This window comes from Trichosurus vulpecula, chromosome 6, assembly GCF_011100635.1.
Source record: "Trichosurus vulpecula isolate mTriVul1 chromosome 6, mTriVul1.pri, whole genome shotgun sequence".
Classification (NCBI taxonomy): domain Eukaryota; kingdom Metazoa; phylum Chordata; class Mammalia; order Diprotodontia; family Phalangeridae; genus Trichosurus; species Trichosurus vulpecula.
The window spans coordinates 158688199-158700700 of NC_050578.1; the positions used below are offsets into that span (position 1 = coordinate 158688199).

The window sequence follows — 12502 nt, forward strand, 5'->3', positions numbered from 1 at the left end:
GTATATATGTAGACAGAGCGCACAAGGTGAGTTGAATATGAAGGGATGATATCTAAAAACTAAAATAAAATTAAGGGTGAGAGAGGAATATATTGAGAGAGGGAGAAAGGAAGAGATAGAATGGGGTAAATTATCTCGCATAAAAGTGGCAAGAAAAAGCAGTTCTGTAGGAAGGGAAGAGGGGGCAGGTGAGGGGGAATGAGTAAATCTTGCTCTCATGGAAATTGACCTGAGGAGGGAGTAACATACACATTCAATTGGGTATCTCACCCCACAGGAAAGAAGGAGGAAGGAGATTAAAAAAGGGGGGTGGTAATAGAAGGGAGGGCAGATAGGGGGAGGAGGTAATCAAAAGCAAACACTTTCGAAAAGGGACAGGGTGAAGGGAGAAAATTGAACAAAGGGGGATAGGATAGGAAGGAGCAAAATATAGTTAGTCTTTCACAACATAAGTATTGTAGAATGCTTTTACATAATGATACACATGTGGCCTATGTTGAATTGCTTGCCTTCTTAGGGAGGGTGGATGAGGAGGGAAGAGGGGAGAGAATTTGGAACTCAAAGTTTTAAAAGCAGATGTTCAAAAAAAAGTTTCTGCATGCACCTAGGAAATAAGATACACAGGCAATGGGGCATAGAAATCTATCTTGCCCTACAAGAAAGTAAGGGAAAAGGTGATGGGGGCAGAGTGGAGTGACAGAAGGGAGGGCTGACTGGAAAATGGGGCAATCAGAATATATTCCATCTTGGAGTGGGGGGGAGGGTAGAAATGTGGAAAAAATTTGTAATTCCAACTTTTGTGAAAATCAATGCTGAAAACTAAAAATATTAAATAAATAAAAAATAAAAAGTTAAAAAAGAGTGATAGTTTTGTTTCCTCGTTGCCTATTCTAATTCCTTTAATTTCTTTTTTTCTCTTATTGCTATACCTAACATTTCTAGTACAATATTAAATAATAGAGGTGATAATGGTCATCCTTGCTTCACCCCTGATTGTACTGGGAAGGCTTCTAGATTATCACCATTACAGATAATGCTTGCTGATGGTTTTAGATAAATATTACTTATCATTTTAAGGTAAATTCCATTTATTCTTATGTTCTCTACTGTTTTTAATAGGAATGGGTGCTGTATTTTGTCAGAAGCTATTTCTGCATCTATCAAGATAATCATTTGATTTCCATTGGTTTTGTTATTGATATGGTCAATTATGCTGATACTTTTCCTAGTATTGAACCAGCCCTGTATTCCTTGTATAAATCCCACCTGATCATAGTATACAGTCCTTGTGATATATTGATGTAATCTCTTTGCTATTATTTTATTTAAAATTTTTGCATCAATATTCATTAGGGAAATTGCTCTATAATTTTCTTTCTCTATTTTGGCTCTTCCTGGTTTAGGTATTAGCACCATATTTGTGTTGTAAAAGGAATTTGATAGGACTCCTTCTTTGCCTATTTTTTCAAATAGTTTATGTAGTATTGGGATTAATTGTTCTTTAAATGTTTGGTAGAATTCACTTGTGCATCCATCCGGTCATAGGGATTTTTTCTTAGGAAGTTCATTGAAGTTCAATTTCTTTTTCTAAGATTGGGTTATTTAAGTACTTTATTTCTTCTGTTAACTTAGGTACTTTCTATTTTGTCCCTATTCATTCATTTCATTTAAATGGTCAAATTTTTTGCATATAATTGGGCAAAATAGCTCCTAACAATTGTGTTAATTTCCTTTATTTTATTGATGTAAGCAATTAGAGATATAAAATTTCCCCTAAGTACCACTTTGGCTACATCCCATAAATTTTGGCACATTGTCTAATTTTTGTCATTTTCTTTGCTGAAATTATCTATTGTTTCTATGATTTGTTCTTTTACCCATTTATTTTTTAGGATTAGATTATTTAATTTCCAATTGATTTTTAATCTCTCTTTCCATTGTCCATTATTGAATGTAATTTTTATTGCATTATTATCTGAGAAGAATGCATTTACTATCTCTGCTTTTCTGCATTTGGTTGTAAGGTTTTTATGTCCCAATATATGGTCAGTTTTTGCGGAGGTGACATGTACTGCTGAGAAAAAGGTGTATTTCTTTCTATTCCCATTCAATTTTTCTTCAGAGAGCTATCATACCTAACTTTTCAAGAATTTTATTCACCTCCTTAACTTCTTTGTTATTTACTTTTTGGTTTTGAGTTATCTAATTCTGAGAGGGGAAAGTTGAGATCCTCCACTAGTATAGCTTTATTATCTATTTCCTTCTGTAACTCAACTTCTCCTCCCCAAGTTTAGATGCTATACCATTTGGTACATATATGTTTAATATTGATATGACTTCATTGTCTATGGTACCTTTTAGCAAGGTATAGTTTCTTTCCTTATCTCTTTTAATTATATCTATTTTTGCTTTTGCTTTGTCTGAGATCAGTATTGCTACCCCTGCTTTTTTTTTATTACAGCTGAAACATAATAAATTCTGCTCCAGCCCCTCACCTTTGCACTGTGTGTATCAATTGGTTTCAAATGTGTTTCCTGTAAACAACATATAGTAGGATTCTAATTTTTAATCCATTCTGCTATCTGCTTCAGTTTTATGGATGAGTTAATCCATTCACATTTATAGTTAGGATAACTAACTGTATGTTCCCCCTCATGCTACTTTTTCTTTGTTTATCCCTCTCTTTCTCTTATTCCCCACCCTTTCTGTTCTCATGAGTGTTTTACTTCTGATCACCACCTTCCCCAATCTACTCTCTCTTTTATCAGTCCCCCTCTGCCTTCTATTATTCCTGTCCCTTTTTACTTTCTTATAGAGTAAAATAGATTTCTGTATCAAACTGAATGTGTATGTTATTCTCTCTGAGTCAATTTTGGTGAAAGTAAGGTTTAAGCTTTGTCTACCACTCCCACCCCCTAATCTTCCCCCTCCATTATAATAGCTCTTTCATGCCTTCTGGCATGAAAGAACAATTCTGAGGTGGTTTTCTAGATGTTTGGAGGGGGAATTTGGGAAGGCTTCAGAGGATTTCTTCCTCGCTCCTACATCTTGGCACCAGGAGTAAAACCTGTTTTTCCTGGTTCCAAATCCAGTACCCAGTATCCAATGTGCTATGCAGGGCCTTCTTCCAGGGTCAATAAAGACTGCTAAGTCCCTCCCTGAACCCCACCTTAGGGCAGAAAACAGTACATGAGTATGAGAAAGTACAGTGGCATGTGCTTTCTGGCCCTCTAAGAATACTATTAATAAATGGTGTGATTAATTAACTCCTAGTTTAAATTGAAATTTGAAGATAATTGGAAAAGCCTTAGTTTTAGCTCCCTTCAGGAATCTCCACCTTTCAGAGGAAGAGAGTAGGCCTAGGGCTGTAGGTAAGAACCTTGGGATAGTACCTGGAGACCTCGGTCCCGAAGCTGCCATTCTGGAGTAATAGGTGCTGAATCTGTCCACAAGAATTCACAGTGTGTCACAAACTGTGTACCCTCAATTATTTGATATTCTATTCATAATGAAATCTGTCATGAGCCCATCTTTTTTTTCCTTTTTCTTTTTATTTTTAGTTTGCAACACATGGTTCTACATAATTTTGATTTCCAGATTTTCTTCCCTCCCTCCCCCCTCCCTCCCCAAGATGGCATGGAATCCCATATAACTTCCACATATAACTTCGCATTGAATTAATTTACATACTAGTCAAGTTGTGGAGAAGAATTATGACCAATGGAATGAATCATGAGAAAGAAGAAACAGAACCAAAAAAAAAACCCAAAAAAACACAACCCAAAAACAAACAAAAGAGAGAAAAAAGAAGGTGGGGAGAAAAAGGCGAGCATGAAGTGTGTCTCAATCTGCATTCATACTTCATAGTTCTTTCTCTGGATGTAGATAGCATTCTCCATCATGAGTTCTTTGGAGTTGTCTTTGCACATTGTGTTGCTGAGAAGAGCAAAGTCTGTCAGGGTTAGTCCTCACAGAATACATATATCTGTGGTTGTGTATAATGTTCTCCTGGCTCTGCTCTGCTCACTCAGCATTATGTCATGTAGGTTTTTCCAGGTTGTTATGAAGTCCATATCATCCCCATTTCTTATAGCACAATAGTATTCCATTACCTTCATATACCACAGCTTGTTCAGCCATTCCCCAATTGATGGGCATCCCTTTGATTTCCAATTCTTAGCTACCACAAAAAGAGCCACTATAAATATTTTTGTACATATGGGTCCTTTTCCCACTTGTGTGATCTCTTTGGGATGCAACCCTAGAAGTGGTATTGCTGGGTCAAAGGGTATGACCATTTTTATAGCCCTTTAGGCATAGTTCCAAATTGCTCTCCAGAATGGCTGGATCAGTTCATGAGCCCATCTTAGTAAATATCCATGTTGTTGAATTGTTTGACTCTTCATGATGCCATTTGGGGCTATCTTGGCAGACATACTGGAGTGGTTTGCCATCTCCTTCTGCAGCTCATTCTACAGATGAGGAAACTGAGGCAAAGAGGGTTAAGTGACTTGCCCAGAATTATACAGCTAGTAAATGTCTAAGGCCAGATTTGAACTCAGGTCTCCCTGACTTCAGGCCCCTCATTTTATTTTCTGCATCACCATTTTTTGTTGTTAAGCTGTTTTTCAGTCGTGTCCTACTCCCATGACTACTTAGCTGTCCTAATATCCAAGACTGGAATTTTATAGGTATATTTGAAAATATTGTGACCACACTGATGCTGTTAAATAAAGCTGTGGAATCAACTTCATCACCCAGAAGTTGTTTTTATTATATTGTGTTGCCTAAAAGAAAAGCCCTAAAAGAAAAGCACTGAACCATAGTTGCTAGTTAATAATTTTTTTGACTTGCAAGAGAACAAGAGAGCGAGAGAGCGAGAGAGAGAGAGAGAGAGAGAGAGAGAGAGAGAGAGAGAGGAGGGAGGGAGAGGGAGAGAAAGAGAGAGAGAGCTGAGGGGGGAAGGAGAGAGAGTAAGGGAGGGAGAGAAAGAAGGAAAGAGAGAGATAGAGAGAGAGAGAGATATCTGAACATAAACACAGCTTGATATTTCTTTAGGTCTTCTTCTATACAGAAAAGCAACAAAATGAAGGAAATATGAACTCTATTCTGACTGGCCTTCCATTTCCTTCCCCAGCTCATTTTACAGATGAGGACCTGAAGCAAACAGGGGTTAAGCGACTTGTCCAGGGTCACACAGCTAGTAAATATCTGAGGCTGGATTTGAACTTAGGTCTTCTTGACTCTCCTGCTGGTGCTCTATCCAGTGCACCATCTTCCTACCCTTGGGAGCTGGGGCACTTAATGTCTCATTTTCTCCTCCCTCCCCCAGGCAACTTTCTAAGAATGCAAGTTATAGCCCATCTGCACTGATAGAAGTTTCTCAATGATGACCACATCAGATGAAACCACAAGCAGATTTTTTTTAAAGATTCTAGGTGCTGTGGAAACAAAGACAAAAATGAAAATCCCTACCCCCAAGGAGCTTATTCCTCATAGCTATTCAGTTACCAAATTCTGTCAATTCTCCCACAGTTAATACCTCTAAATATATTCCTTCCCTACTTCCACTGCTACAGTATCAGAGTCCCTATGACTACCTGCCTAGACTAGTCTAATAGCCTCTTACAGGTCTTCCCATCTCTTTTCCAAAGCCCTGCCTCTAGCTTAAACCCTTCTCTAAGGCACTGTGATACAGTGGAAAGAAACTTGAGTTTGAGTCTTAGGTTTGAATAGAAGAGAGGATCATGTTTCTGCTACTTATTAACCACCTTTCTGACTTTTGTCAGTCAATAAATGCTTATTAAGCACCTACTGTGGGCCAGGTACTGTGGAGTGGGGTGGGATAGGCTTCCTATGGAAAGTGGGATTTTACCTGGGACTTGAAGAAATCTAGGGAAGCCAGGAGGCAGGGAGAGCATTCTAGGCATGGGGAATAGGCAGTGAAAATGTCAGGGTTGGAAGATGGACTGTCTTGTTCCAGGCATAGTAAGAAGTCCAGTGTCCCTGGATTTCAGAGTGTGTTGTTGAGGGATGAGGTATAAGAAGACTGAAAAGATAGGGCCCAGCTGATGAAGGGTTTTGAATGCAAACAGAGGATTTTATATTTGATCCCTAAAATGATAGGAAGCTGTTTCAACAATTGGGCTAGCAGCTACTGTGCTGTGTAAAACCAACAACAACCAGCACACAGAATGCTGCAAGCCCAGGTTCTTTTGATCTGCTTTACTAAGAAAAGCAACATTAAGGGGTTAACAATATTACTTTAATCCAGTGTACAAATATCATTCACTTAGTTCAGGGAAAAAGCCAGCACTCTGAACTTCAGAGCAAACACAAAGAAATTATAAACATCAACAGACAGATCTCGTCTGATTCAAACCTCGATTCATAGTTACCAGAGTTTAACAAAGTCCGAACATCTGGGTTTACAAGCTGGAGGGTTCTTAACTACAGCTGCCCAGAGTCTCCACATCAGCACTCCACCAAGAGTGAGAGCCTCAGCAAGTAGCTCTATTCTCTCTTTTTATGCACTCTTTAGCCGTCATCAAACGTTGTCTGAGGAACCAGAACTTAAGCTCTTACTATTGGCTCTGATCTTAGCAACTCCCCTTAGGACCCTGGGGGCTTCATGCCCATATTGGCTGAGGGGTTTTGGGCCCGCTTGGGAGCAAAGATATAATCAGACCTCCCTTCATTGGCCCCATCTGGAGCCCAACCTTAGTTACCAATGCAGAAGCCACTGGAATTTATTGAATGGGGGGGTGGGGAATGACATGTTCAGACCTGTGCTTTAGGAAGATCACTTTGACAGCTGAGTGGAAAATGGACTCCAGTGAGGAGAGATTTGTGGCAGGGAAACCATTCAGCAAACTATCACAATAGTCCAGGTAGTGAGGTGATGAGGGCCTGGACCAGGGTGGTGGCATGTCAGAAGAGACAAGGGGGCATATTCAAGAGATGTTACAGAGGTAAAACTGACAGGCCTTGGCAACAGATTAGACACCTCTATGGGACATCTAGTTCCAGATGTCCAATAGGCAATTAGAAATGCAAGCCTGGGGGAGGGGGGTGGTGCTTAGAGCCAAGATGGCAGAGTAGAAGCAGGGATTCTCCCCCAAGCCCCTCCAAATACCTGTAAAAGTGACTCTAAGCAGAACCCACAAAAAAACAGAGCAAAACAAATTTCCAGTCCAAGACAACCTGGATGGTTGATAGAAAAGATCTGTTGTGGTGGGCTGGGAGAGGAACACAGTCTAGCACAGGCTGTGCAGGCACAGACCAGGCCCAGCAAACCCAAAGCAGGCCTCAGGGGTCTGAATCACTGGCAGCTGAGGTGGTTTCCAGACTTCTCAACCCTCAAATACCAAAGACAACTTAGAAGGTCAGTGGGAAAGTTCTGTCAGACCTGGGCGAGAAAGGAGTGCAGACCAGGTCTGGCCCCAGCACAGCCCCAGAGCAGTAGTGGGGGAGGCTGCACAGTGACAGCGGTTGCTTCCAGAGCTCTCAGCCCACAGACAGTGAGGGAATCAATTAGCTGATCAGAAGGAGATTGCAGGGATCTCTTTGCTGCCACTGAGGCAGAATTCTCTTGTTTTGCCCTGCTTGGATCTGGGCAGCAGTCCTGGGTGGCAGTTCTGGGGCAAGGAGGATCACTGGCATAGCAGAACTTGTGGCAGGAGTGGAGACGGAACTCTCCTCACAGTTCCAGGGCAGAAAAGAGTGCTTGTAGTCACTCACAGACCAGAGCACAGGCCAGGAGAGGAGTAAACACCTCTCCTTAGATCACACCACCTTGGAAGAATTGAAAACTTAAAGGTCCCTAGAAGTATCTCTGAAAACAGTTGTGCAAAACTCCTGAAGCTTGAGACAGTATTCACTCCCCACTGGAAGCAGAGCCCTACCTTAACAAAGACTTGAAAAATCAAGTAATTGGCTGGGAAAATGAGCAAACAGTAGAAATAACCTCAGACTATAGAAATTTACTTTGGTGACAAGGAAGATCAAAACATACACTCAGAGAAATACAACAGAGTCAAAACTCCTACACCCAAAGCCTCCAAGAAAAAGATGAATTGGTCTCAAGCCATAGAACTCAAAAAGAATTTTGAAATTCAGGTAAGAGAAGTAGAGAAAAAATTTGGAGGAGAAATGAGAGTGATGGCAAGAAAATAATGAAAAACAAGTCAACAGCTTGCTAAAAGAGACCCAAAAAATACTGAAGAAAGTAACACCTTAAAAAATAGACTAACCCAAATGGCAAAAGAGATCCAAAAAGCCAATGAGGAGAAGAATGCCTTAAGCAGAACTGGCCAAATGAAAAAGGAGATCCAAAAGCTCACTGAAGAAAATAATTCCTTAAAAATTAGAATGGAGCAAATGGATGCTAATGACTCTATAAGAAATCAAGAAATTATAAAACAAAACCAAAAAGAGTGGAAAAATAGAAGACAATGTGAAGTATCTCATCGCAAAAACAACTGACCTGGAAAATAGGTCCAGGAGAGATAATTTTAAAATTTTTGGACTACCTGAGAGTATTTGAGTATTGTGGCAGTTCCTTATATTCTCCACTGCTGACAGTTTTCCATTAAGAAGTTAATTATTTTAAAAACTGGTATTAGAAATTCTTTTGAAAAAATGTTGTGCATGACTAATGCAGAAATATGTTTAACATAATTGTAGATGGATAACCTACATCAGATTGCTTACTGTCTTGGGGAGGGGAAAAGGAAGGTAAGGAGAAGATTTTGGAACTCAAAATCTTATAAAAAATGAATGTTGAAAACTATCTTTACATGTGATTGTAAAAAAAATAAAATGCTATTTACAAAAAAAGCTATGTAAAAAAAAAAAGTTGATTTGAGGGGAAAAAAAAAACGTTGTGAATCATTACTGAATGAGGTCAAATACCACAGAGAACTTTTCCAAAGGGGTGTTGCTGATGTTAAATAAACACTAACTGGGTGAAAAGTGATTCTTTTTCACTTCCTTATGCAGACAAGTAAGAGAAGAGCTTAGAGGCAAGCCTGAACATTACTACCATGGCTTCTGAACCTCCTCATGAAAAACATGCTAAAACTCCACATTTTCCACCAGATAAGTATCACCAGGTAAGGCTTTTTACTCTGGGAAATTAAACTATGACATCTTAATGGAGGGCTTCAGTTAGAGACAGCCTTACAAAGTTACATGCTTCTTTTTTGCTTGTAGATTTGGTACCTTTTAAAAATTAGTACAAGGAGAATTAAGAAGGAAAGACTTGAGAAGAAAGACTTCTTTAAAAATTTTTTCAGTTTTTGAAATTTATTTTTTATTTTCTCTGGCTTGTTTTTATTCAAGCCAGATATTAAGATCAGCTGTTATTGTCCAAATAAGTTTATGTTTATTAAATACCTACTATGTGCTGGAACCTGAGGATTCAAACTAAAAGTGAAAAAGTCCTTGTCTTCAGGGACCTGATTTCATAGCAGGGGTGGGGAGAACAACACTTATCATCAGTGGATAAATTATGTTTGTTTTTCCTTTTGGAAGGTTAGGATAGCAGAGTCTTCCTTCAGTGAAATAAGTAAGCTATTTGGCTGAGAACAAATGTTAACTCAGGCAGCACCACAGACATTTATCCAGTCTGGAGGACGCAAATACACAGTGTAGACAAGACCAGTACCCGGCCTCAAGGTGCCAGGCCAATAGCTCAGGGAGGTAGCTGAGCAAAGGTTAATGTGAATGAAGTTCATATTCAAGCTTTAGGTGCAATTTAAGAACTGAAGGGATAAGGCCTAGAGGGGGGAAGTTGAGAGGCAGTTCCAGGCAAGAGGCCAATCAATTCACACAGTGGAAATAAGAGGACTTAAGTAGATGGCTGCCACTGTGAAACTGAGGGCTATAAAGCATTAATGGTTAGCGAGAAAAGGAGCACTTGCAATCCTCCCAGGAGAATTTGCAGGGGCATTCATCCTAACAGCAGCACTCCTACTAATCCTGAGCCCCTGCGGGATGTTCAAGACAACCTGCCAGCAAGCTCCCCTAGCCTTGTTGCATGTAGCAGCAGGAGCCAGCTTGTGACTCCGTGTCTGTGCCATGCTCAGGGATTAGTGTTTTGTGCAAGAGCCAGAGGACTTCAAGGTCAAAAACTATCTTGCTCCTCCTGCAGCACCCACTCTTCTGTAGAAGAATTCTCTGGGCCTCGAGAGAATCCGAGGGTAGACTTGAACCGTAGTAGAGTGCCCCTCATCTGAGGGAAGGGACCACTTCATTTTCGTCTTCATATCCATATGTCCCATAATAGGAACTTAATGAATGTGTTTCTTCATCAGTCTCTGCTTATCTAAACCTAATAACTTCACAACTCAGTCTGAGTTGAATCATTTGAATGAGGAGAAATCAGAGGGGAAGGAGACTACATTTAACAAAGTTGGGAGACTGGCCCAGAGGAGGAAAGAGCAACAGGCCACCTTTCTATCAAACCTCTTGCAACAGAGACTGATGAGGGCCAGGAACCAGTCTATTTTCCCCAGTGCCATTTTTTAAGTTTGGAAGTGGTGAGCTGATCCTGTGACTTTTTATCAGTATGGAACAACTTCCATTAAGGAAACTCCCTGCACAGGGGCAGACAGCAACTACTCTAATGTCTCGTCTCAGTTACTTGGGGTACTAAAGTTAAGTGACTTTTGTGGTGGTCACAGGGTATTTATTAGAGCTTGGACTTGACCCCAGGTCTTCCTGACTCCAAAGCAGGATTGGAAAGACATTCTCCAAGAAAAGACTTACCTGTTGCTAGACCCATAATTTCCTCTGAGCAAAGCCCTTTGATCTGAGTAGCAGTAGTAATTCCGTCCACACTCACCCTAAGGATTCTCTAGAAGTCACATTTGACTCCTGGCACTGAAGCTGATGCTGGCAGTTTTTCCATCTTATAGATCTTGCTTCTTCACCTGAGCAGCTGCTCTTGTTCAGATCTTCACAATGATCCCTGAGTATAGCAAATAGGCAGAACGTGCTGGTAAATGTTTAACAACTGGCCTCCCCCAAAACCCGCTATTTTACCCCATATGCACTTGTTTTGGGGGAGGCAATCAGGGTTAAGTGACTTTCCCAGAGTCACACAGCTAGTTAAATGTCTGAGGTCGGATTTGAACTCAGGGCCTCCTCATTCCAGGGCCGGTGTTCTATCTCCTTCGCCACCTAGCGGCCCTTTTTAATTAACCTGCATTAACATTTTCTCCATCACTTTCTTAAGCCTAGAAAATAACAAAACAACAAATCCAGCCCCGATGTTTACCCTTTGCAGATTTCCAAGGTGTAAATGCTCCTACTGAAAATTTAACAGTAAGCTCTGAGCTGGTTCAAGCCGGCTTCAGCACACCCCCATGTGCAGATAATGATAATTTATTTCAGTTTACTGGCCCTTGTCTGCATGCAGGTGTGAAGTTTTGTTTCTCTTCAGACCAACTAGCCCTGATACAACTGGCCATACCTCTTTTCACCCTAAAGCCACAGCATCACCTTAAACATCCTACATAGCATACACCTTATAAACTGTAATTGTGGGGCAGCTAGGTGGTGAAGTGAGTAGAGCACCAGCTCTGGAGTCAGGAGGACCTGAGTTCAAATCTGGCCCCAGGCACTTGACACCTACCAGCTGTGTGATCTTGGGCAAGTCACTTAACCCCAATTGCCCTGCCTGCCCCCCTCCAAAAAAAAAAAGGCAAAAAAAAAAATTGTAACTGTATTTGCAATGGAATCTGCCAGCTCGAATTCATTTCTCACTGTATACAATATAAGAATCACACTTATTACTGTTTGAATCCCTGGAGGGCTTCCCATCCCTGTTCATTCAGCTCTTATCCTCCCAGACATCTTAGTTCAGCATAGTTCTATAACTCTTAAGCCTTGGGGCCCCAAAAGCAAGCTTTCTTCCCTTTTGGAGAGTCAGTATTGCTTCAGGTCACCCGCCTGCTGAGTTTCTGTTGTCCAACTAGGTCAACACAGGACTTTCCCTTCTCCTATATGCTTTCAGACTTATTTCATCAACTCACTGGCAGAGCCATAGCGTTCCCAAGTTAGAAGGTTCCAAGGTGACAGAAAACAAGCCTCAGTGCTAATTGTCAATAAAAAACATTTGGCAGAAAAGACAGAGGATAGGGCCAGCCTCTGAACCAGGAAGGCCTGGGTTCCTGCCCAGGGTCTGACACATACTGGCTGTGTAACCCAGGCAATTCTAAGACTCAGAATAGACGCCGATCTACGTTGGTAGAAGGAATTTCCTCACCAGAGTTCCCTACTTATGTCTTCTCTTATAATAAGCAAGTGGGTCATACCGCAATGATATCTTAAGTGTGATCCAAAAAACTATGCATAGACATCTGAATTTTAAGAAATGCCCCAATATTTTGTTTTGTTTATGAATTTTTGTTTTTACATCAATTGTTTTCTAATATAGCTTCTTCCCTTCCCTCCTCAGTGAACTTTCCCTAATAACAGAAAAAGGATCAAATAAAAA

General features: G+C 40.5%; 1 protein-coding gene across 4 annotated transcripts in view; it reads left to right on the top strand.

The window, feature by feature from the left end:
- OCIAD2 (OCIA domain containing 2) overlaps positions 1 to 12502 on the top strand; it is a 30720-nt gene that overhangs the window by 4873 nt on the left and 13345 nt on the right. For all 4 annotated transcript variants that reach the window (XM_036762480.1, XM_036762482.1, XM_036762481.1 and 1 more), the window contains exon 2: positions 9001 to 9113. In XM_036762480.1, the coding sequence (XP_036618375.1) occupies positions 9045 to 9113 (69 nt within the window). In that variant the 5' untranslated portion in view covers positions 9001 to 9044. The remainder of the gene's footprint in view (positions 1 to 9000; positions 9114 to 12502) is intronic.